At 39.1% G+C, this 24985-nt stretch overlaps 1 protein-coding gene across 2 annotated transcripts in view; it reads right to left on the bottom strand.

Annotated features, from left to right (window-relative positions):
- The window catches only part of LOC139359102 (phosphatidylinositol 3,4,5-trisphosphate 3-phosphatase TPTE2-like), a 134040-nt gene that overhangs the window by 30979 nt on the left and 78076 nt on the right, over window positions 1-24985 (bottom strand). For both annotated transcript variants that reach the window (XM_071081284.1, XM_071081283.1), the window contains exons 23-30: window positions 24196-24256; window positions 23301-23382; window positions 23109-23197; window positions 13041-13102; window positions 10869-10949; window positions 6813-6918; window positions 4644-4735; window positions 1248-1340 (exon numbers count right to left, since the gene is read on the bottom strand). In XM_071081284.1, the coding sequence (XP_070937385.1) occupies window positions 1248-1340; window positions 4644-4735; window positions 6813-6918; window positions 10869-10949; window positions 13041-13102; window positions 23109-23197; window positions 23301-23382; window positions 24196-24256 (666 nt within the window). The remainder of the gene's footprint in view (window positions 1-1247; window positions 1341-4643; window positions 4736-6812; window positions 6919-10868; window positions 10950-13040; window positions 13103-23108; window positions 23198-23300; window positions 23383-24195; window positions 24257-24985) is intronic.

The raw sequence follows: 24985 nt of genomic DNA, 5'->3' as shown, positions 1-24985 counted from the left end.
TTGCTTTCTTTTGCTGTTTCTATCAAAATTTTCAGGGAATACTGTATTTTCCATGATAGATATTTAAATGCTGATATTTGAATCTGGTTTAGATAGTGCGAAACAGAATCCACTAAGGACCGATGCTTATATATACCCAAGTATTTTGTAGTGAATTCTTACAATTTTTTTTGTTGCCTCAGCATCCCTTTTAAATATAAATTGCACTTTCTGATATCAGAAGCAGGGCTCAGTCACCCTTGACAGTTTCCAGTTCACCTCCTCCCGGTTTCTCAATGTGACTGATCCCAATATCTGCCTTATACAACCTTCTGCTGGTGACTACTTCATTGCGGACAGCTAGATATAACCACCCCACAGACCCCCATACTCTGCATGGACCGTGTGGATATATCAGTGACCACCTCTCAGTCACAGCATGACTCCATGGAACTCATGACTGCTTGCATTAAACCCACCGATTAGACCTCCCCGCAGGAAACCTGCTCAGGTAACACCTTACTTCCCAATAAAGGCTTCCACTCTCAGGTCCCTCCCTCTTTCTCGCTCTTGCTCCCCACCCATCAGTTGAGCACAGGTCTCCTGCATGGCTGCCCCTTGGAGTTCGCCCTGTGAGGTGTGCTGCCCTCTTCTCTTTAGAATTAACAAAAAACTGCTTTGGTTATTTCATGTGTTGTATTGTGCTGCCTTCTCTGTGTTTCACTCAACTGAGTCACCCAAACCTAACTCTCTTTCCAGTCAGTGCTCCCAGCTACTCAGGAGGGTGAGGTGGGAGGATTGCTTGAGCCCAGGAGGTGAAGCCACAGTTAGCTATGGTCACGCCACTGCACTCCAGCCTGGGTGACAGAGTGAGACTCTGTCTCAATTTTTAATATTAAAAATGATACAAAACAAAATGTAACCACTGCTATGCAGTAAAACATACCTTTGGTTTTTTAGCATCTTGGCTTATTTTTTTTTTTTGTATTTATTTTGTATTTTTTGGATTTGTGAATTAATACATGTAAATTTAGAAACATTTAGAAAATGTACAATTTAGAAAAAACAAATGAACAAATATTATTCAAATTACATATGTTCTTTTTAAAAATTTGTTATAGATCTGATGTATTGTTTTTCTCCCCCTTCCTCTATGGGATGACATTTATCATCTCCCTTGTTGGGAACCGTAGTAAAGGAAACCTTAAATAAAACCATTCAAAAGTTCAGACAAGAACAATGGCAGAGGCCATTTCTTGATTACTCACCGAAGAGGAAACTTGCACTTTCACATCATCATACAGAGGTGGACAGTTGAACACATCAATTATTACCCTGTCTGTTTCAGTGTCATGAAATACCTGTGAATGAACACATGGAATTCGGAACTATAAACCTAGCTAATGATAACAATGAAGTTCCTTTTCACTTATCCAGACTTCCTATATTTATCAAGTACTTTTGGTCTCACAGACCAATCACTACATGTATAAATAATTATTAATGATCTTTTCTAGTTGCAACACTGTTGTTTATATGTATGTGTGTAGTGTATGTATGTGTGTGTGTGTGTGTGTGTATATATATATATATATATTTTTTTTTTTTTTTTTTTTTGAGACGGTCTTACTGTTACCCAGGCTGGAGTGCAGTGGTGTGATCTCAGCTCACTGCAACCTCTGTCTCCCAGGTTCAAGTGATTCTCATGCCTCATCCTCCTGAGTAGCTGGGACTATAGGCCCATGCCACCACACCCAGCTAGTTTTTGCACTTTTAGTAGAGATGGGGTTTTGCTATATTGGCCAGGCTGGTCCCAAACTCCAGGCCTCAAGTGATCTGCCCACCTGGGCCTCCCAAAGTGCTGGGATTACACAGGTGAGCCACCACACCTGGCCTGTTGTTTATGATTTTTAAAGGCCAACATGTTTGAGGGTTATCATGAAGCACTTTTCAAAAGTGTCTCACTTTTCAGAAGTATTGAATTTTCTATTAGACATTAATCAGTTAAATATTATTATTTAATGTGTGTCATTTGATTTTCATACATTAGGACCTCTTTTGAGAATATGTTAAGAAGCTCAATTTTAAAGCTACCCTCGACATTCAAAAAATAATGCTTAACTCTGGCTTTTTATTTACTAAATTAAAAAAAATAACAACGGGGGTCTGTAACACTTGGGGGGGTGGGGTCCCCCTGATCATCATGTTTTATTAGAACTCTTGTGTCTGTCAGTGGGATCTTTGGACTTGACCATTACAGGCTGCAGATGGAGGAGTGACCAAAGATAGTTCACGTTTTGGAATGAATGACTTTGAAGATACACTATTTCTTTGACTCACTCTCATATAAATAATGGCACCCACAGTGAGAAGGGTCTATGCTAGGCCCTGTGAAAAACACAAAAGAAGGTGCAGACTCTTTTGGTCCCTTCAGGGAGCTGTACACATAAGAAACAATCGTAGAATACTATGTAACTCTCAATCTGTATGATGAAGACTGGGTGTGCTCTCATGCACCATTGAGGGCTAGTTAACAGGAAGTGCAGAAAATTTCATTGAGGAGGCAGAAATTGAATTGGGCATGAAACGGTTTAGATAAATGAAGAAGAGCTCTGAAAATAGAATCTAGTTCATACAGATGGAAAAAGACCAGCAATAACGCAAAGTAGAAGTTAGAAAAACAACAAAAAAGGTCAGGCAGTGTGGCTCATGCCTATAATCCCAGCACTCTGTGAGGCTGAGATGGAAGGGTTGCTTGAGCTCAAGAGTTTGAGACCACCCTGGGTAACATAGCAAGATCCAGCTTCTACAAAAAATTTTTAAAAATTGGGGGATTGCTTGAGCTCGGGAAGTTGAGGCTCCAGGGAGCCTTGATTGCGCCACTGCACTACAGCCTCGGACAGAATGGGACCCTGACTCAAGGAAAGAAAAAGAAAGGAAGGAAGGAAGAAAGGAAAGAAATAACCAACTAACTAACTAAATAACTTAGAGTTGTGTTCCAAGAGCCAAAGGGGATGACCCAGTTTATTTGGAATGGAGTCTGCTGGTCAAGCTACTGATAAAAATAAGCTCAGGTATGTTAGGTCTATTATATCTTAAGAGCTCAAGAGCCAAGGAAATAAGAGTGAAGCTGCTGAAGAATATCGTGGTGTATTTCCTATGTGACAAAGAGGCCTGATAATTATCACATATAACATTTATTTAGTGATTTATAGTTCACAAAGCAACTTCATACATATTATCTAATTTAATTCCCGTAATACTTGAGGTGTGATATTTATTTTACAGGTAAGGATGTTGAGCCAAAGGTGTTAACTGGCTCTGACCATGGGCATGCAGTGTGTCTTCTGCTCTACATACTTTTCACAATGAGAGCAACATTTCAGTACGCATATTTCAGGATTCCATACATCGCATTCTATAAGGAGCAAGAAAGGCAAGGAGACCATTGTAGAAATCTAGGCATGAGCAAATGAGGTTCCGGACAGTTAGTGGCAGTGAGAACAGAAAGGAAGGCGAGCATAGAAAAATTTCAAAGGCATCATCAACAGGGATTGATGCCTAACTGGATTTAGGGAGCCAAGGCAAAGAGAATCAAAGCCCAAGGCCTGAGTGGGAGAATGCTGGTGCCATTTGCAGAAGCAGATAAAGCTCCTTGATAATTCAGACTGGCTACTGCATTTCAGTTGGAGTGGAAACTGTTCATGTTGCAGCTCTTGCATCTACAACTCAGTGGGCGACTATAAATATCTCTTCAGTAAATGAACAAATAATAGTTTAAGTAAGGGAAATGGGTGATTCTTTAACCAAGAATAAAGCATTTGCTAAGAACAGGAAGCCAAGGATAAGGCCTGGGTGAATGCCCTCAGTTGGGAGAGGCCAAAAAAAGTGGGTGCAGTGCAGAGAGTGAGGGAATAGGATTAGTAATAAAAGAATTTGAGACAAAGGCCTGGGTAGGAATTCTAAAAGTTTATGGTTATTAGACCCATGAAGGAAGCTTTATTGTTTCAGAAAAGGTATGTAGTTTTAGGCATTTCTTCATTGTAGCAAAACATTGACTACCAGGTCCCTTTTGCTTTGGATAAAGAGATTCCTCCCCAATTCATTCCTCCTTGCATTGTTTCTCATAGGGTCAACCCCACAGAACCTCTGACTTAGAACAATCACTTGGGACACTGCTAAGTCTATAGATTCCTGGCCCCCATTCCAGATTTCCTGAATCTTACTTTAGGGTACAACCCAGGAATGTAAATCTTTACAAGCTTCTCAGTGGTTTTCATGCACACTAACATTTTAGAATCAGTGCTATATAATAAAAGATAAAATGACCGAGAAGAAGAGAATATGGCTAAAAATGACCAGATATGTAAATTAAAATCCTTAATACATTCCTGGGAACATGCTCAGCATTTGTGGAAAAGTGAAAGGCAAAGCAACACTGAACAGAAATACATTCTGGAAAGTACCCTTAAAAAACTGTTTTGAACAAACAGGTTAATTTACCTCTGGTTTGCATTCAAATCCAGTGACACCACAACGGTAACCAGAAAGCATCATGGAATCTCTTTATGGTAAGTGATAGTTTAGGGAGGTCAACATTGCTGGTTTGACATTCAGCCTTAAAACAAACATCAGATTTTTTCAGTTCACATGTTTTCTCTTACCCGACAATTGTTTAAGGAAGTACAGGAAAAGACAATCTTTTTCTTCATTACTATTTGGACTTTTAGATCATATCCATCGCCTGTTCCAACACCTAAATGAAATTAAAAAGTTAGGCTGGTTAGCGCGAAGATCAAAATGTCTTGCCAATTAACATCATGGATTAAAAAGAGAAAAAATTAGCTGGGCACGGTGGCTCATGCCTGTAATCCTAACACTTTGGGAGGCTAGGCAGGTGGATCATTTGAGGTCAGGAGTTCGAGACCAGCCTGATCAACATGGTGAAACTCTGTCTCTACTAAAAATACACAAAAATTAGCCCAGTGTGGTGGTGCATGCCTGTAGTCCCAGCTACTTGGGAGGCTGAGGCAGGAGAATCGCTTGAACCTGGGAGGTGGAGGTTGAAGTGAGTCGAGATCGCACCACTGCACTCCAGCCTGGACCACAGAGTGAGACTTAGAGCAAGACTCTGTCTCATATATATATATGGGAAGGTGACTTGACACCTTTCTTGCTAATGTCTTGCTTTCTTCAAACTTCTAATCATAATGATTCTTAATAAGAAATACTGTGGTCTAAATTACTTTGGCCCTACTTTAAGTCTAGTTCCTGATGCAATCTCTATAAAAACACAGGTTATATCAAATTCCTATGGTATTCTGTATATATTTACAGACAAAGGCTCTTTTGCCCTTTTTTTTTTTTTTCAATTCAAATGACCTACTCACTTCCTTAGCATTTCCTCAAAGACTGTTTCTCAGGCTCCAATTAATTTTTTATTGCTTTCCTCTCAACTCTACATTATTTTTAATTTAAATATGCACAAAACTAAAAGTAGAGAATTAAATATTCTAATAAACGAGTGTATTAATTATTCTTGATTGATCATCTCCTATGCTGTTTGTCTTCTTTTCATTTAATTTTGTTTTCACTAACACCATGATATTCATTTGTCATTAGAAATCACAGTTTCTTGCCTCAGTTCCCTCTTTCCCATTCCAGGTGCAGAACTTCTTTCTATTGATGTCCACCAGAAATCAGTGAAATGTAGAACAAAACTCAGGAGGCTAAAAATACTAGGCTGTCTGTGTGGACACCAGCAGCCCGGCACCATGGCACCTGTAACGCCCAGCACTGGCACCACCTCAGGTCCACATGCTGGCTGTTATAAGAGGTTTGCTTTAGGGGTTCAGATGCATCGCCACCCTGCTACCTCTCTGGCAGTGGGAGTGGTGAGACCCCATCCCCTCCACACAGACACATCCTGCTTTCCCACCTCTACTGAGTGTAAGCTGTGCAGGGGAAGCAAGGTTGGTGATGGAGAAATGGACATGGAAATGGGGGCCAGTTTCTCTCTGCACTTTCTTTCTCAAGTCCCAGAGGTGTACATCTGACCAATTTCCCTGCCTCCCTGGGCAACAGTGCATCCCAGCTTTATCTCTCTGCTTACATTCTGGAAGCAGGCAAATAGCTCTCATGATGTTTATATGGATTTTTACAACTGGTAATACTCGGTAACAGCTAGGGGGGTGAAAGATACCTCCATAGAGCCCCACTTTCTCCCAACCCTTTCCATTTCCATGTAGATTCAGGCAGGGAGGACCTAAGTGCTCCTCTTAGGAGGCTTATCTTGACCCCCAGCACTGTGGCTGGGAGTGAGAGCCACAAGGTATGGGAGTGGCTGGGAGTGAGAGGGTTACAGATGGAGGACAGAAGGGAAAAGAGAGAGCCCAGGGGGATGAGAAAAAAATATGCCTCTGAAAGAAGGTGAGAAAATGATATGATATGGAGACACCTCCGCCAAGACAAACTCTGAACTAGAGGTGGTTATGAAAAATAACCAGTCTTGAAGGCACAGGGGTCCTCCTCCTCCCTCATCAGAAGCTCACTCTGCCCTGAAAAGTCCACTCTGGGTTGCGAACAGAGGAGGAAAGAGAACAGGAGAGATGGGAGGGTGATGAAGTCCCCCAAATTGGTGCTGGAAAAGAAAAAGTGAAGAACATCTAAGGGCTGGCAATCAATGGGCAATTAAGAAGGAATTTATGCATGAGGATATGTAAAAAGACAGGTATGAGTTAGGATCATCTGTATATATAACAATGAGCAAAACCCTCCCAGAGTGGGAACCTTGGCCCTCCTGCCCAATTCTTCAATTTTACATAAACACTTACCATGAATCGAATAAATAACGAATCTTTTTATAAACAGTGTCTTTCTTGGAGGGAGATTCCAGTTGTAGCTATGTTTCACTTGTGCAAAATATCCAACATATCTATTCTGAAAAGCAACAGAAGCCTTACTTTAAGTGGAGATGAAAAGTTTAAAGTCAGCATTCTTATTTTTTCTTTTCTTTCTTTTTTTTTTTTTAATTGCATAAAGGTTAGGGGCAGTAAATAATTAAGGAAACATTTACTGGATGCCATTATATTACTAGACATTTTGAGGGATGCTGCCTCACCACTATCTACCTTGGGGGGAAAATACTGAATTAAGTGCGATGGGGAAGTAACAAGGATGGAGCCGGGTCTTCTTGACAGGCTGCTTATGGTTGAGAGGGCAACTAATCAGAACCAACAACAAAACAGTTACAGCATTGGCAGTGTGCAGATAGAAGCTTAGTTGTGACTGAGTTAGAGGAAGGTTTGTGGTGTAGTGAAGAGCAGGTTCCTGGGCATGAGAGAATCGTATATGTGAAAACTCAAGGGGAATACCTCCATACCTCAGAAGCAGGTTTCCTGTCATTCTTCTTTTGTTCCTGACAGCTAGAATTTCTTCGCTTTCCATTTCCCCAATTCTGTTTTCACAAGGAAGCCCTGGAATTCCCTTAGCCTTGTCCTTTGCCTAGGGCAAGCTGTTCACAATGGCTGTCCTTGAATCTATCTTCAAGGGGTTGAAGACCTTTGGTACTGAATCAACTGGTTCAGAACTCAAAAGGTGGCCAGGCTGGTGGCTCACACCTGTGATCCCAGCACTTTGGGAGGCCAAGGTGGGCAGATTACTTGAGGTCAGGGGTTCGAGACCAGCCTGGCCAACAGGGTGAAACCCTGTCTCTACTAAAACTACAAAAAGTAGCCATGCGTGGTGGTGGGCACCTGTAATCCCAGCTACTTGGGAGTATGAGGCAGGAGAATTGCTTGAACCCAGGAGTTCGAGGTTGCAGTGAGCTGAGATTGCACCACTGCACTTCAGTTGGGGTGACAGACTGAGATTCTGTCTCCAAAAAAAAAAAAAAAAAAAGTTCATGGACTCTTCCATACCCATTGAGAACTGTTCATAGAAGTCACAAACTGCCATACTTTCCTTTAGAAAGGGCCAGTCATGAGGAAGGCTCATGAAAGTTCTTAACTTAGGAGTAGATGTAGTCAGTAGAAGGGCCCACAATGCAGGATCAGAATGTGATGGTGTCTGAGAATCACCACCAGACACAGAGGGCACTCTGTCCTGAGGTCTTGCCAACACAGCTCTCAAACATGCAGCTGAGACCATGTGTTGCCCTGTCAGTGAATCAGAAGAGATTCAGTTGCAGCCTTTGGTGTGCTAGTTCTGGACTAAAGTTCGAGACACTACACATGACTACAGAAGAGGTGCGGATGGGGAGATGTGTGGGGAGAGTTGTTGGGGGAGCTCCATCTAACATCTCCTTGGCTCCTGCCACCAGATTCTACACCTTCCCCTAAAGGCTGTAACCTGCCAGGGCCCTCAAGCTGCTTTTGCTCCCATGCTTCTTTCTCCTGCAACTAAAACAACATGGACTGGTAGTCGAAATTAATACAACCAACCCATAGGAGGCACTCACTACAAACAAAGAAGATATTATGAGGAAAGGGTGGAAAGATGGGTAAGCCATGGGTCTTGCCTTTAAAGAGGATACAGAAGTTACCACTTCAAATAGCTAGAGAATAATGCAAAGTGATGTAGTCCCTAAGAGAAACACAAAGGGCTTTAAGAACTGAAAAAGCAAGAAACTACTTGAGGCTGGGAAGGGAAAATGACTCTAGGAAAAGGGGCATGAGCAATGGTACGAGGGAATCAAGTGTCCATGGGCTGGGAAACAGCACACAGTCTAAATGTGTTAGAGTGTGGGATGTGTACATGCACAGAGTGGAAGAAAAGGTTGGAAAAGTCAAACTGGATCCTGAGTGCCAGGTTGAAACATTTAGTTTATTGCTATTGGCAGTGGGGACATATTCTGGATTTTGAGCATGGAAATGGCATGATTAGGGCTGCACTTCAGAAAATCCACACATTCCTTTTAGCTTAGGGTCTATGACTGTTCTTTGTTTGGTTTTGTTTTTGGCTTGGGAGTGGGAGAAAAGTATCAGTGGATAAGGCTGAGTTCTTTTTTTTTTTTTTTTTTTTGAGACGGAGTCTCGCTGTGTTGCCCAGGCTGGAGTGCAGTGGCCGGATCTCAGCTCACTGCAAGCTCCGCCTCCCGGGGTCATGCCATTCTCCTGCCTCAGCCTCCCGAGTAGCTGGGACTATAGGCGCCCGCCACCTCGCCCGGCTAGTTTTTTGTATTTTTTAGTAGAGATGAGGTTTCACCGTGTTAGCCAGGATGGTCTCGATCTCCTGACCTTGTGATCCGCCCGTCTCGGCCTCCCAAAGTGCTGGGATTACAGGCTTGAGCCACCGCGCCCAGCCAGGCTGAGTTCTTTTGCCCAAACTAAACAGGGTCAGTAGTTACAGAGTTCTTCTAACAGGGCCAAGAGCACTTATTCAATTCCCACCACCTAAAGAAAAACTCATTTACAGCCACATCCAAATCTAGTTAAGAATTCCCAACGCACTCTCACTTCAGTTTGAGGGGCAGTATAGAAAAGGCAATATAAATGAGAAGCTGTGCACAGCATGGGCTTCAGAGTCTGACATCTAGATTTCTGTCCTTGGTTCAAAAGTTAATTTAGTTAATTTCTCTGAACCTCAATTTTCTAATTTATAAGATGAGAATCATAGTAGTGCCTACTCACGGAGTTACTGAGAATATTAAATGAGATAGTGAATGTAAAACTCTTAGAATGGTTCAGCAGACTCTAGAATGTTGTAAATGCTATAGGCTAAACATTCTGGTTTCTGCAGTAAACCAATTACAAGTAATAAAAAATGGCAAGAATCTATGAAGTAAAAGAGACTTAGGAGACATAGCAGCCAAATGAAATGTATGGATGTTGTTTGAATTCTGACTGAAACAAACTAAATTTTCAAAGATTTTAAGACAATTTTGGAAACAAACATGGACTAGAAATTTGATATTAAGGATTTTTTAAGGTGTAATATTTTAGATATGATAAAAGGTATTATGGGTTTTTTGTTATTTTAAGAGTACTTAGATATAATATTAAAATACTTGTGGGATAAAATGCCTGACAACTGAAATTTCCTTCCAAATAATCCAGGTGTAGGGAAAGCAAGAGTGGAAAGTGGAGTTGGGAGTGTGAGTAGAGTGGGAAAAGTATGGATGAAACGTGGCTGATTGCAGGCTGAAGTGATTATTGCAGTGAAGTGATGACTATACGGAGATATATTGTATGATTCTCTGGACTTTTGTATATAATTAAAATTTTCCATAACGAAATTATTTTTTTAAAAAAATAGAGTAACTGTATGTTTCATATAGGTGTTATGGGTTTTCAGTGAGATATGTAAAAGTGCGGTACTGTCTGGTGTATATAAAAGGGTTTTTGAAAAGTTTATTTCCCCTTTTCTTTCTCTTTTAAAATACACCTCCCCCACAACACACACACACACACACACACACACACACACACGCACACGCACACGCACACGCACACGCACACAGGGGAGTCATCCAAAAACAGTCTTTGTGATGTTCTGCAAGGGTTGAATTGCCCTAGTAAGGATTTGTGGAAGACTTAGATCTTTTTTACATTGAAATCAAAGGCTAGTGATTTTAGATAAACTTCAGGGTCCTGGAGCTTTAGGTATTGGACCTTCCTGCTTTGGGAAAATAATCAACTCCTGAGCTCCATAAACAATAACCAGTATAGAATAGAAAGCAGGTGCTCTGAGGAAAAGCCACACCCCCCAACGTGTGGCTGGCACCTGAAGCATGACCCTCAGCCTCAGGGAGGGACCAAGGCCTGTCGCAGGGCGCCCAAATGCTGCTGCCCGATCACCAAAGGAGAAGAGTCTAAAATGAAACCAAATAACAGGTGGCAATCTTAACCCACTCCCCTATAAAAGCTCCCCTTCTTAAAAAGAAAACTTACCTGAGAAGGAGTCTCTACTCCCTGATATTTAGTGCCATTGGTTTTATCTGTTCGCCGTTCTCCAAAATAGTACAAGCTTTCCTACAAAAAAGGAACCATGGTTCACCTGCACTCTTTCCTTTTCTACATTAGGTACCTTTAGTCTTTCTAAAACCACCTTCTTTCCTAAAGCCAGTGATTTTTTTTTTTTTTCATGGAGTCTTGCTCTGTCACCCACACTAGAGTGTAGTGGCAGAATCTCACCTCACTGCAACCTCTGCCTCTTGGGTTCAATCCTGCCTCAGCCTCCTCAGTAGCTGAGACTACAGGCGTGTACCACACAAATGGCTAATTTTTTGTATTTTTAGTAGAGATGGGGGCTTTGCCATGTTGGCCAGGCTGGTCTCGAACTTCTGACTCAAGAGATCCACCTGCCTTAGCCTCCCAAAGTGCTGAGATTACAGGCATGAGCCAACGCACCCAGCCGCAGTGGTCTTTTGGTAAAGGCTACCCAAGTTACCAAAATTAACAAAGTCACGTCAAAGACTTCTCTCATTCAAGGTTTCGTAAAGACATAAAATTTTAGAGCTGGAAAGACCTTAGAAATCATCTGGTCCAACCCTTCTTTCCATCTTACAAATGAGAAGACCGAGACCAAAAGAAAACTACACAATCTGCCATGGAGATGCTGCAGCCAGTTAGAGGCAGCACAGACCTGGAATACAAGTCTCTGGTTCTCAGTCTAGGGCTCCATATCAGTGGCTTTCAAACTTTTCATTTTTTAAGTTGCAATCCACATTAATAAACCTAGGAAATGTGCACACACACACACACACCAATACTTAAACCTTTTGATATTTTCTATTCTGCTCTATTCCATTTTATTTTTAGTTTTAGTTTTTTTTTTTTTTTTTTTTTTTTTGAGACAGAGTTTCGCTCTTGTTGCCCAGGCTGGAGTGCTATGGCCCGATCTCAGCTCACCATAACCTCCGCCTCCTGGGTTCAAGTGATTCTTCTGCCTCAGCCTCCTGAGTATCTGGGATTACAGGCATGCGCCACAACGCCCAGCTAATTTTGTATTTTTAGTAGAGACAGGGTTTCTCCATGTTGGCCGGGCCAGTCTCAAACTCCCAACCTTGGGTGATCCATCTGCCTCAGCCTCCCAAAGTGCTGGGATTACAGGTGTGAGACACCGCGCCCGGCCAATTCCATTTTATTTTTAAGAGATGTTAGTCACAACCCAGCAACTTTATTTTACAACTCACTGATAAATCATGATCCATAGCTTGAAAAACACCATCCTAGAACATCCGTTTTCAAAATCTGTGTGTCTCAAATTAGAAAAACCAAAGGTGGTGGAATTAGAGTGCTGGTCATTGTGCATAACCACCACTTCTTCCCTAGACTGTAGGCCAAACAACTCGAGTGGAGCTGCTGGAAATCGTAGCATCTCACCAAGAAAATGGCAGAAGGAAAAATGACGGAGAACACTGCTTTAGGTGGAAACAGCCCACCTTGTCTTATCAGAAATTTCTAGAGGTCACAGATTCCACATGTGTTGACTAAGCAGAGATAGTTACATGCAGGAGAGGCTTTGAGTTGTGAAATCTTGCTTTTTATCTACCTAAGCGTTGTGAGGATGGTCAAGACCCTTTGGAGGATTTATCTAATTCAGCTTGATACTATTCTCATGAGGAAGGAAGAAGTCATGGTACTGGCAGGAGTAAGAGCAGGGCCAGGTGAGGTGAGGGAACTACTGTGATTACTGAATGTTTTTTGTATCTGCGTAACATGGCTTTACTCCCCTCACCTTAATCCTGCCCCATCAGGTCTTGTTTTTATTTAAAATGTTGATATTGTGTACCTCATAATTTTTTTGCATTAATTTTCATTTTTTAAATATTGCATTAAAAATCATTTATTTTAATTATTGCAATTTTTAGCATTCTCTTAAATTTTGCGTCTCATTGACCTCACTCTACTGCTGGCCCAAAGAGATTCTTAAGCCAGCTACTAACTAATGCATGTTAAACAAGGAAGTATCAAAAACAGACTTTTTAACAACCACTTCTCCAATTACAATTTCACTGAGCACCATGACTAAAATAATCATCTTAACATCCTACCCCTGATGTTTCAGAACTAGCAAACTCAGTCATCATAAGACAAAGTCTGTGGTAACATCTTTCATACCTCTGCAGTTAAAAATATTTCAGTGGCAATCAGGCAGGCACAAACCATAGTTCCAGTTCTTCCTAGAAAAGAAAAGAAGTTAGTTCAAGGGACATGCTTGGTGTAAAAATACACTCAAATATTCAACGGGTTCATTTTAAGTTGATTTTCTTTCTTTTTTTGGGGGGACAGTGTCTCACTGTGTCACCCAGGCTGCAGTGCAGTGGCGCGATCTCAGCTCATTGCAATCTCTGCCCCACAGGTGGAAAATAAATTACATGTACGGTAAAAATATTTCTCACCACCTCTCCACGAAAGAACAAGATGAGATTTTTACAAAATCTATTCGAAAGCAATAATTCATGTCTTATATAAATTCTTTTGGATAATAGTAAAAAAGAAAAATTCCCAACTCATTTAGTAACACTAATATAGCTGGTTCTAAAACTGCATAAATACAGCAGATAATTACTTTACACCAGTCTCACATATAAATGTAGATACAAAAATATATATATTTTTTCAAAGTGAATTCAGCAATGTAGAAGCACCATGTATCAATACCAAGTGCCATTTCTCTTAAGAATGCAAGGATGCTTTTTTTCCAAGATGGCAGATTACAGGCTTTTAGCATGCCTCGGGCATTTGGAAATAGCAAGATAGTATATAAAGATCAACTCTGTAAGCTTTAACTCAAGAAAGAAACGACAACTCCCTGGAATTATGAAGGACACTCCAGATCCTTGGGAGGACAATGCAGGCAAACAGGTCTTGTGTGACAACATTCGACTGACAAAAGTGAATGAAGCCTCAGTATGTGCGAGAGGCAGACAGCATCCCTCTTTCCACTGGGGATCCAAGCAACCCGGACCCAGGAAGAGCACTGTTTCTCCCGAGTCCTGGAGCTAATTTAACGAGAGGCTTGGAGACTTTGTGAGGGAAAGACACAAGGAAAAGCTGCAGGCATTTTCCCAAACCTGGGCTGAGAGCAGGACAACACTGGGGAACCTTCCCCATCTGGCTCCACCCATCTTCCCCCCCCAACCCGACCTAACCCCCGTTCCGCTAGGGCTTAGGAGGGAGCTCAGATTAATGTGTTCTCTAGGAATCAGCAACAGAGAGTTCCTCCCAATAAACAAGAATCAAGTATATAGCCAGCACCACCGGCCACAGCCAGCTCTTACCCATTGGCGCCATCTACTGGCTTCTAGGTCAAACCACATACCCAATATAAAACCTGCTGATAGAAGTGCATACAGAAGCAATGCTGAAAGACCTACCTAGCATTGCTCTACAGTCACATCACCTAGGAAGGAAGGAAAGGGAAAGAATAATAATAATAATAATAATAATAATAATAATAATAATACAGGAAAGAAAAGAAAAAGAAAAAATCCTACCCACATAAAAACAATTAGAAAAATTAGAAGTGCTAGCATCTCCAGATGAGAAGAAGCAGTGCAAGAATTCTGACACCATGAAAAACCTGCATGTAGTGACACCACCAAAGGATCACACTAGCTCTCTGGCAATGCTTTCTACCAAAATGAAAACTCAGAAATGACAATAAAGAATTCAAAGCATGGGTTCCAAGGAAGCTCAATGAGATTCAAGGTTGAAATCACCAAAAGAAACTTCTAAATCAATTCAGCAAATGAAGGAAGAGATGAACATCTTAAAAAGAAATCAATCAGAACTTCTGGAAATAAAAAAAACTCACTTAAGGATTTCAAAATACAATGGAAAGATTTATCAATAGACTGGACCAAGTAGAGGACATAATCTCAGAGATTGAAGACTGGTCTTTTGAACTAATGCAGTCAAACAAAAATAAAGAAAAAATATTTTTAAAAAGTGAAGAAAGTCTTTGAGAAATATGAGATTATGTGAAGTGACCAAACCTACAAATTTTTGTATTTTTAGTAAAGACGAGGTTTCTCCATGTTGGTCAGGCTGGTCTTGAACTCCTGACCTCAGGTAAACCACCTCTTCAGCCTCCCAAATTGCTGGGATTACAGATGTGAGCCACTGCGCCTGGCCTCAGAAATAAAAAACTTAAAGATAAATACAAAAGTCTCCTATGTTTGGAAATAAGGAAGTATGCTTCCACATAACTCATGGGTCAAAACAAAACACCAAGCACAGTGAAAACTGGAAAATAATTTGAACCCAGTAAAATGAAAATACTACATATGAAAATTTGTGGGATGAAGCTAAAGCAATTCTTAGAAGAAAATGTGTAGCCGTAAATGCTAAATAGAAAACAGAGTGGTCGACACTCTAAGAATTATTCATCTTAAGAAGTCAGGAAAAGAACAAATTAACCCAAGGAATACAGAAGAAAATACTAATATAATACTAATCGATGAAATAAAAAATAAATAATAGAGACCATCAGTAAGGCCAAAAATCTGTTACTTTTAAAAGACTAGTAAAATTGATAATTCCCTGGTGAGACTAATCAAAAGAAAAAAAGGGAGAAGGCACCAAGAAAGTAACGCAAGGAATAAAAAGGGAATGCCTCTGTAGACATTAAAATGATAAAATGATATTGTGAATAATTTGATGCCAAGACATTCGCAAACGTACATTAAATGGACAAATGCTGGGAAAACTATAACCTACGAAAACGGGCTAAGGAAATAAAATTATAAAAAATTCTATAGGCCAGGCGCGGTGGCTTATGCCTGTAATCCCAGCATTTTGGGAGGCCGAGGCGGGCGGATCACGAGGTCAGCAGATCCAGACCATCCTGGCTAACACGGTGAAACCCCGTCCCTACTAAAAATACAAAAAACTAGCCAGGCGTGGTGGCGGGCACCTGTAGTCCCAGCTACTTGGGAGGCTGAGGCCAGAGAATGGCGTAAACCCAGGAGGCGGAGCTTGCAGTGAGCTGAGATCACGCCACTGCACTCCAGCCTGGGCGACTGAGCGAGACTCTGTCTCAAAAAAAAAAAAAAAAAAAAAAAATTCTATATATGAAACTGAGCCATAATTTAAAAACTTCTCCCCAGAGGAAACTCTAGACCAATGTAGCTTCACTGGTGAATTTCACTGTACACTTAAGAAGAAAAAAAATTAGCATGCATAAATTCATCCAGGGAATAAAAACTGAGAAAATGAAATCTAACTCATTTCATGAAGCCAAGATTTGAAAAAACTATGAGAAAGGAAAATTATAACCAATCACACTGATGACATGAATTTGAAAATCCTAAACAAAATATTAACAAATAGAATCCAGGAATTTAATAATAAAATATTTTAATAATTAATAAAATAGTATAGCAAAACTCAATTGTATTTATTCCAGAAATATGTTGGTTTACCACTTAATCATGTAATTAACCACATTTATTTATCAGATAAATGGTAAAAATTATCATCTCAAAGATTCAGAAAAATCTGGAAAAATTCAACATCCATTCATTATTAAAAAAAAAAAAAAAAAAACCTCTCAGCAAACTAAAGACATTGTTTTTTCTTTTCTTTTTCTTTTTTCTTTTTTTTTTTTGAGCAAATGTCTCACTCGGTCACCTAGGCTGGAGCGCAGTGGTGCGATCTTGGCTGACTGCAACCTCTGCCTCCTGAGTTCAAGCTCCTCTGGAGTAGCCGGTATTACAGGCATGCACCACCACACCTGGTTGTTTTTATTTTTTCGTAGAGACGGGATTAGAGACGGGGTTTCATCCTGTTGCCTAGGCTGGTCGGAAGTGATCGACCCCACTGGGCCTCCCAAAGTGCTGGGATTACAGGCATAAGCCATGGCGCCCGGCTGAGGAATTTCTTTTTCTTTTTTTTTGAGATGGAGTCTCGCTCTGTCGCCCAGGCTGGAGTGCAGTGGCGCGATCTAGGCTCACCGCAAGCTCCGCCTCCCGGGTTCACGCCATTCTCCTGCTTCAGCCTCCCGAGTAGCTGGGACCACAGGCGCCCACCACCACGCCCGGCTAATTTTTTGTATTTTCAGTAGAGATGGAGTTTCACCGTGTTAGCCAGGATGGTCTTGATCTCCTGACCTCGTGATCCGCCCGCCTCAGCCTCCCAAAGTGCTGGGATTACAGGCGTGAGCCACCGCGCCTGGCCTGAGGAATTTCTTAATCTGATAAATGGTAGCTAACACACACACACACACACACACACACACACACACACACACGCTCCTAAAGCAATTGGAGAGACGCTGAAAGCTTTTCCTTTGAGAATAGAAGTGTACATTGATGGCTGCTATTGCCACTTCTAATTCTACACTGTACTGAAGGTTCTAGCCAGTGGTAGGGGAAAAACATGACTGAAAAGGAAAAAATACAATTTATTATTTTCACATGATATAATCATGTACTATAAAATCCAAAAGAATCTATAGATAATTTAGTAGAACTAATAAGTGAGTTTAGGCTGGGTACTGTGGCTCAGGCCTGTAATCCTAGCATTTTGGGAGGCGGAGGCTGAGGCTGGCAGATCACTTGAGCCCAAGAGTTTGAGAACAAACTCGGCAACATGGCAAAACCCTGTCTGTACAAAAAAATCAAAAAATTAGCTGGGCGTGGTGGCACCTGCCTGCAGTCCTAGCTACTTGGGAAGCTGATGTGGGAGGATTTCCTGAGCCCAGGGAGGTTGAAGCTGCAGTGAGCCATGATCGCGTCACTGCACTCCAGCCTGGGTGACAGAATGAGACCCTATCTCAAAAAAATAAAAAGTGAGTTTAGTCAAGTTGCGAATTACAAGATTGATAAATAAAATGAACTGCATTTAAATCAACATTTAGAAAATAAACACTTTAAAGGGATATCATTTCAATAACCACAACATATCAAATATGTAGGAATAAATCTCATCAAAAATATGCAAGCTTTCTACACAGAAAATAAGAAAACATTGTAAAGAGAAATGGAAGGAGACCTAACTGAATGAGAGAATATCTCTTTTCATGGGTTGGATGAGTCAATATTGTAAAGATTCGATTCTCCCCAATCTATAGATTCAATACAATTCCAAAAACATTTCTATCAGGTGTGTGTATTTAACTAGTTGATTCCAAAATTTATATGGAAATGTGTAGACGGCCTAAAATACACAAATAATTTTGAAGAAAAAGAAAAAGATGATTGTACTCACTTGACTGGAAATAAGGACTTAGTAGAAAGCTACAGTAAGATGGTTGTGCTACTGGCACACAGATGAAAAATCAGTGAACAGAATAGAAAGGTCAGAAACAGACTCATATTCTGCAGGGTAGTAAAGTAATGAAAATCTTCTCAACTAGTGTGCTGGAATAATTGGATAGCCATATATGGAAAAAGATGAAACCTAACCCCTTCCTCACACCATACTTATAAATCAATTTTAAAAGGAATGAACCTTCTAGAAGAAAATATAGTAGTAGAATGTCTTTAAACTCAAGGAAAATTTTCTTAATCAGGACACAAAAACACAAACTTTATAAAAGGAAAGCATAATACCTATGATGGTAATACAGCCAAGAACTTCTGTTAACCAAAAGATACTCCTAAGAGAGAGAAAAGGCAAATCACAGAGCAGAAAAGGTTTCTTGAAATACATATATGACCAAAAACAGAATGGAAATCAGAATACATAAAAAACTGCAAATCAAGAGAAAAGAGACAAATAATCCAGGAGAAAAATGGGTAAGAAAATTTAATAGTTACTTTACAAAAAAGGATATCCAAATACTTAATAATCTTAAGAAAACTTCCTCAATCTTATTAGTAATTACAGAAATACGAATGAACACCACCATAATATGCCACCACACAAACACCCAACGGCTAAAAATAAAAATACTCAGAATTGCAAGTATTGGGGAAGATATGGAACACTTCGAGTGTACAATACCAGTGGAGTGAAAATTGGTACAACTGTTTTAGAAATAGGTGACATTATCAAATAAAGTTCAAGATTAATTACCCTAAGACAGAACTATTTCAGTCTGAGGTATATACTCAACAAAAATATAGCCACATATGCAACAAGAAATGTGTATTTTTAAAAGCAGCATCATTGGGCCAGGCGCCGTGGCTTACCCCTGTAATACCCCCGTAAGCTCTTTGGGAGGCCGTGGTAGGCAGATCACTTGAGGTCTGGAGTTCGAGACCAGCCTGGCCAACATGGTGAAAGCCTGTCTCCACTAAAAATACAAAGCAGCCAGGCATGGTGGCAGGTGCCTGTAATCCCAGCTACTCCAGAGGCTGAGGGACAAGAATCGCTTGAACCTGGGAGGCTGAGGTTGCAGTGCAGCGAGATCGTACCACTGCACTCCACCCTGAGTGACAGAATGAGACTCCGTCCAAAAAAAAAAAGCAGCATTATTTATCATAGTAAAATCTGGAAACAACCCAAATGTAAAAGAAAAAAAAAAGAGATTCCATTTGCAGTCACAATTTGTGTAGGAATGAATTTTTGACAATATATGCAAAGACATGATGAAGAAAATATAAAATATTATTAAAGAATGAACAAAATCAATCACATGTATAACTTAATATCACAAAGTTGTCAGTTCTCTCAAGTTAATCTATAAATTCAATGTAGTTCCAATGAAAATCCTAAACGTGTTTTATAATGGAACTTGACAAAATTATTTTAAAATTTAATGTATGAATAACGTTCCAAGAAGAGCAAGACAATTCTGCCTCTATCAAACTACAATATAAAGCTACAATAGTTACAAAAGTGTGATATAGAGAACTTAGAAACAATTTTGAATATTTGTAGAAACTTGGTATATGATTGAGAGGAATTACAAATAAATGGAGAACAAAATAGCATGCAATTGATGGTGTTAGGACCATTGGCTACCTATATGAAAAAAAAAACTTCCCCCAAATTTCAATTAGATTAAAGACCCAAATATTAAAAATGCAACTTGAAGATTTTTGAAGAAATGTAGAATATCTTTACTACCTCAGTATAGGGGTGAATTTCCTAAACATGACAGAAAAACATGAAATACATACACACACATAGACTAACACATTTTACTATATTCAAAATTACAAACTTCTTTCCTGCACAATGTAATCCCAGCACTTTGGGAAGCTGAGGCGGGTGGAACATTTGAACTCCAGGAGTTTAAGACCAGTCTGGGCAATATAGGGAGACCCTGTCTATATAAAAAATACAAAAATTACCCAGGTGTGGTGGCGCATGTCTGTAATCCCACCTACTCAGAGGAGTTGAGGCGGGAGGATCACTTGAGTACAGGGAGATTGAGGCTGCAATGAGCCGAGATTGAGCCGTTCTACTCCAGTATGGGTGACAGAACGAGACCGTGTCTCAAAACAAAACAAAAATTTACAAACTTTTATACGACAAAATAAATCACAATCAAATTTAAAAAAAACACACACACAGTGGGAGAATATACTTGCAATATACTAAGAGAAATTGACATTCAGATTCTTTAAAGAACTCGTATAAATCAATAATAAAATATTTCTACTATCATGATACTACTGGTAACCTGCAGGCAGCAACCAATCAGAAGACAGCAAGACTAATACGAATGAACATTTTAAAAAAGAGGCTTCTCTGGTGCATACCAGCTGGATATTCTCTAAACAACCCCAAAAAATCAACAAAATATTAAGTGAACACTTACATTATGCAAACCCCTTCTCAGCAAAAGTTTTTAGAAAAAAGTCAAATTTCAAATCCTTCAAGCAAGGAATTAGCATTAGTTAATAGAAAACTGATGCTACTGCTTGATAATAACGTTTTAGTTTGAGCAATGTGAAATGGCCATTTTTAAACCAAAAGATGGTTAAAAAACTGGCAACTTCAAATGATTCAACCTCTATCTTCTTAATTTAACTATGGTATTGTAAATTGCCAGTTTATACAGAATATTCAAACCTGTAGAGCTAAACACTGAACCTGTATATTAACTAATGGGCTTGAAACTAGTTCTCAATAAGACTAAAACTTCATTTTACTGAATTATATAAGTCAGTTTACAGTGTTATGTTTTCCTGGAATTTGATATAAAAATGGTTTTACAGCCCTCTAAGAATGTAATTCTTCATGTTTGTCAAAAATTGTGAAATATCCTTACATGATTATTCAAAGCCTAAACCTGAATGAGAAAATCTAACTGAACTTAAATTGTTTAGTTTTACAAGTGGCTTTTCTGCCCATTTTAACCCCACCAATATAAACTTTTTTGTATCATTACACTAGAAAAAGTCCAGTATAATTTTTGAAATAGCATCTCTGTGTTGTTCCCTTAATCTAAAAGATTCTCACCAAGTTTAAGAACAACCTTAAATAAAAACAGATATATTGACCAATGGAACAGAATAGAAAGCCCAGAATAAATCCACCCATTTTTCAGCTGATCTTCGACAAAGGTGCCAAGAATCCACGATGAGGAAAGGACAGTCTCTTCAACAAACAAAACTGGGGAAACTGGATAACCACTTGCGGAAGAATGAAATTGCACCCTATCTCATCCAGTATACAAAAATCAACTCAAAGTAAAGACTTAACTGTGAAACTTGAAATTGGAAAACTACTAGAAGAAAACATAGGGGAAAAGATTCTTGACATTGGTCTGGGCCAAAATTTTTTGGATATGACTGAAAAGCATAGGCAAAAAAAGAAAAAATAGACAAATGACATTGTATCAAACTGAAAAGCTTTTGCACAGCAAAGGAAACAATTATAAAGAGACAACCTACAGAATGGGAGAAAATACCTGCAAAGCATATATTCGAGAACAGGGTAATTTTTTTTTTTTAAAAAAAAGGAACTCAAGCAACACAATAGCAAGAGAACAAGCTACTTGCCTAAAAAATGGGCAAATAACCTGAAAAGATATTTCTCAAAAGAAGACATATGAATGGCCAAGAGGTATACGAAAAATGCTCAACATCATTAATCATCAGGAAAAGCAAATTAAAACCACAAAGAGATATCCTCATACCTGTTAGGATGGTGATTAACAAAAAGACAAAAGAAGAGTTGGTGAGGATGTAGAGAAAAGAGAACCCTCTTGTACACTGTTGGTGTGAGTGTAAATTAGTAGTTATTACGGAAAACAGCATGGGGATTCCTCAAAAAACTAAAAATAGAACTACCACATGATTTGGAGATTCCACTTCTGGGTATATATCCAAAGGAAATGAAATCTGCACTCCCATGTTCACTGCAGCCTTATTCATAATAGCTAAGCTATGGAGTCAATCTAAATGTCTGGATGAACGGATAAAGAATATCTGCTATATATAAATAAGAACATACTATTCAGCCTTAGAGGATATCCTATCACTTGAGATAATAAGGATGAAACTGGAGACCGTTATGTTAAGCGAAAGGAGCCAGGCATAGAAAGACAAATATTGGATGTCTCACTTATTTGTGGACTCTAAAAAAGTCAAATTCATAGAAGCAGAGAGTAGAATGGTGGTTACCAGGGGCTGGGGGGGAACAAAAAGGAGGGATTGTGGAGATGTCAGTTAAAGGATGCAAAATTTCAGTTAGACAGGAAGAACAAGTTCAGGAAATTTATTGTACAACATGGTGACCACAGTTAATAATAATATAGACTTGAAAATTACTGAGAGAGTGCAATTTAAATGTTCTCACCACAAAAAAGTAAAAAGTATGTGGAGTAATGCATATGTTAATTAGGTTGATTTAGCCATTTTACAATGTTTACATATATCAAAACATCATGTTGTATGCCATAAATATACTTTTTATTTGTTAATTTAAAAATAAAAATAGCAGCCTTAAATAAAAGTACTCTGACATTCCAAAATTAAAGACTTTGTATTTTGAGAGCTATAAACTGGCAAACGAAAAATAAAGATATCCAAATAGTAGAAAAACAAGGGAAAATATGCTCAACCCTCCTTAGTTCTTTTTTCTTTCCCTTCCTTATCCTCTCCCTATCTCCTACTCTTGTTCCTCTCCTCTTTCCTTTCTCCTTCCCTTCTTTCAGTCTTAGAGCTAATATTTTTAAATGCTAACAATTACTAATACTTAATAGCAACACATATCTTGTTCTTGTGCTTTACATGTATTTACATGTCTTTAGAACGGGAGGAATAAAAAGGAAAACGTTATTACCTTTGCCTCCTTTACAGTGAATCACTATGATGTTTTCAGGATCTTGAGCCAGCCACTCCTCTACTTCCTTGGAGAATGCTACCATCTCCCTGATTTCAAGTTTAGGATTTTTAGTTGAATTAAAATATTTTCAAAAAATCAAGCCCAATATATTTAGCCCCCTTCTGATAGTCAACGTAGCATAAAACTTACCATAGAGTGGGGACATTATGATCATCAATCATGATTCTACTGACCCTATTATGGAAGTGCTTAGGATCATAAGCTCTTTCACCTAAAATAAATAACATGTATGTCATATCTCTCTATATAATAACACAGTAAATGAAGTTATGAATCATATAAAATATCTTATTAGAAATTCCCTATCCATTTCAAAAGGAGCTTTCCAAGTTGCTCCTGCTGCTCTAAATAAAATAAACTTAAGGGTCTCAAAAACAGAAGGATAGTAGTGGATTATCCATCTCACGTCACCTAAACTCAACTTATTTTGGTTTAATAGGTGTAATTTTTAACTTTCTAGCAGACTATTCATTATATTATTGCAGGGTAGTTAGAAACCACGCAAGAGGCAAATGTAGCTGGCCAAAATGATTGCCCCCAGTCTATTGAGTATACAGGTAGAGGAAAAAAATTAAGACAGAGTGGTAAGCTGGGTTGCAACCGATTTTCTAAAGAGTTTTTTTGCTTTTTTCCCATCTGCGGCCCTGCTCTCATCATAACCCACTGCTAATGGGTCAGGGACTCATTTGTTAAATTGTCTATGTCCTCGTAACACAATCTGGCAGGAAAAACAGACAGATTTTCCTAAACCTAGTATCGCCAGAACAGATCTTCCCTAAAATGGTTTGCCTCCACTCCAGCCTCATTAGTCCTGCCAGAGCTGCCTCCTTCATAAGGGTACTCTGTGCTCCTGGGCTAACTCTTTCTACCAAATGGGGCCAGTCCAAGATAGGGATTTTTAAATTCCTTCCGCACCAGCACCAAATACTTATGATTAAATGCAATGTAAAAAGCAAAATCATCTTCTTACATTCAGTAATCTGTTTTCTATCTACAGTAGCAATATACAGAGTAATGTACATACTGCATAGATTGTAGACTCGATAGTGGTTTGGATGTTTCTTGTCTAGAAACTGTACAACTTCCTAAAACAGAGAAACACATATTTTACATATTTGCATGGCACCAACATAAGCCATTTCCTAGGAGGAACCTAAAATGGTTATTACTTTCTATTACTTTGTCTCTCACTAGCATCTTCTAGGGGAGACTCAGGGAATACAAGGGTATGCCAATTTCAAGTTCTAATCCACTGTGGTTTTTCAAATAGTCCACCAATATGTTTGACTACTCAGAGTAGCCTCTATTGTAAATACATACTGTTTAAAGCTATCAGAAAAGTACATTAGATGGTTAACGAACTTTAAGTAAATTTGTTCCAAACCATTAATTCACAGTTAATGTGATTTTTATTTAAATCTAATTCATATTGGTTCTTATTTAAATTTAATTCTGAATAGGTATGTCTTTTAGATAGTGATTTGAATATTACATTCTACCTAAGCACTATGTAAGCAAATAAATGCAAAAAGTATTACAGTACAATTGTGTGTGTATGCATGATAGAAAAAGACAAACATATTATATCAATTTATAAATAACTGGTAACTATATGGAGACTTTTTTGGCTCACCTGTTCTCTTAGTTTTTTAATGAAGATATATATGTATCGGTAAGTGTGTGTGTGTGTGTGTGTGTGTGTGTGTGTATGTATAACCTTTCCAATGAAAAACAAATAGTAGTTATTATTTGAAATATAGTTAATATAACTACATGAATCCAACAATATTTTCAGGAAATATATCTTTCTGAAA

The sequence above is a fragment of the Macaca nemestrina genome, chromosome 16, assembly GCF_043159975.1.
Source record: "Macaca nemestrina isolate mMacNem1 chromosome 16, mMacNem.hap1, whole genome shotgun sequence".
NCBI lineage: Eukaryota > Metazoa > Chordata > Mammalia > Primates > Cercopithecidae > Macaca > Macaca nemestrina.
This window is presented reverse-complemented; position numbering and strand designations above follow the sequence as displayed.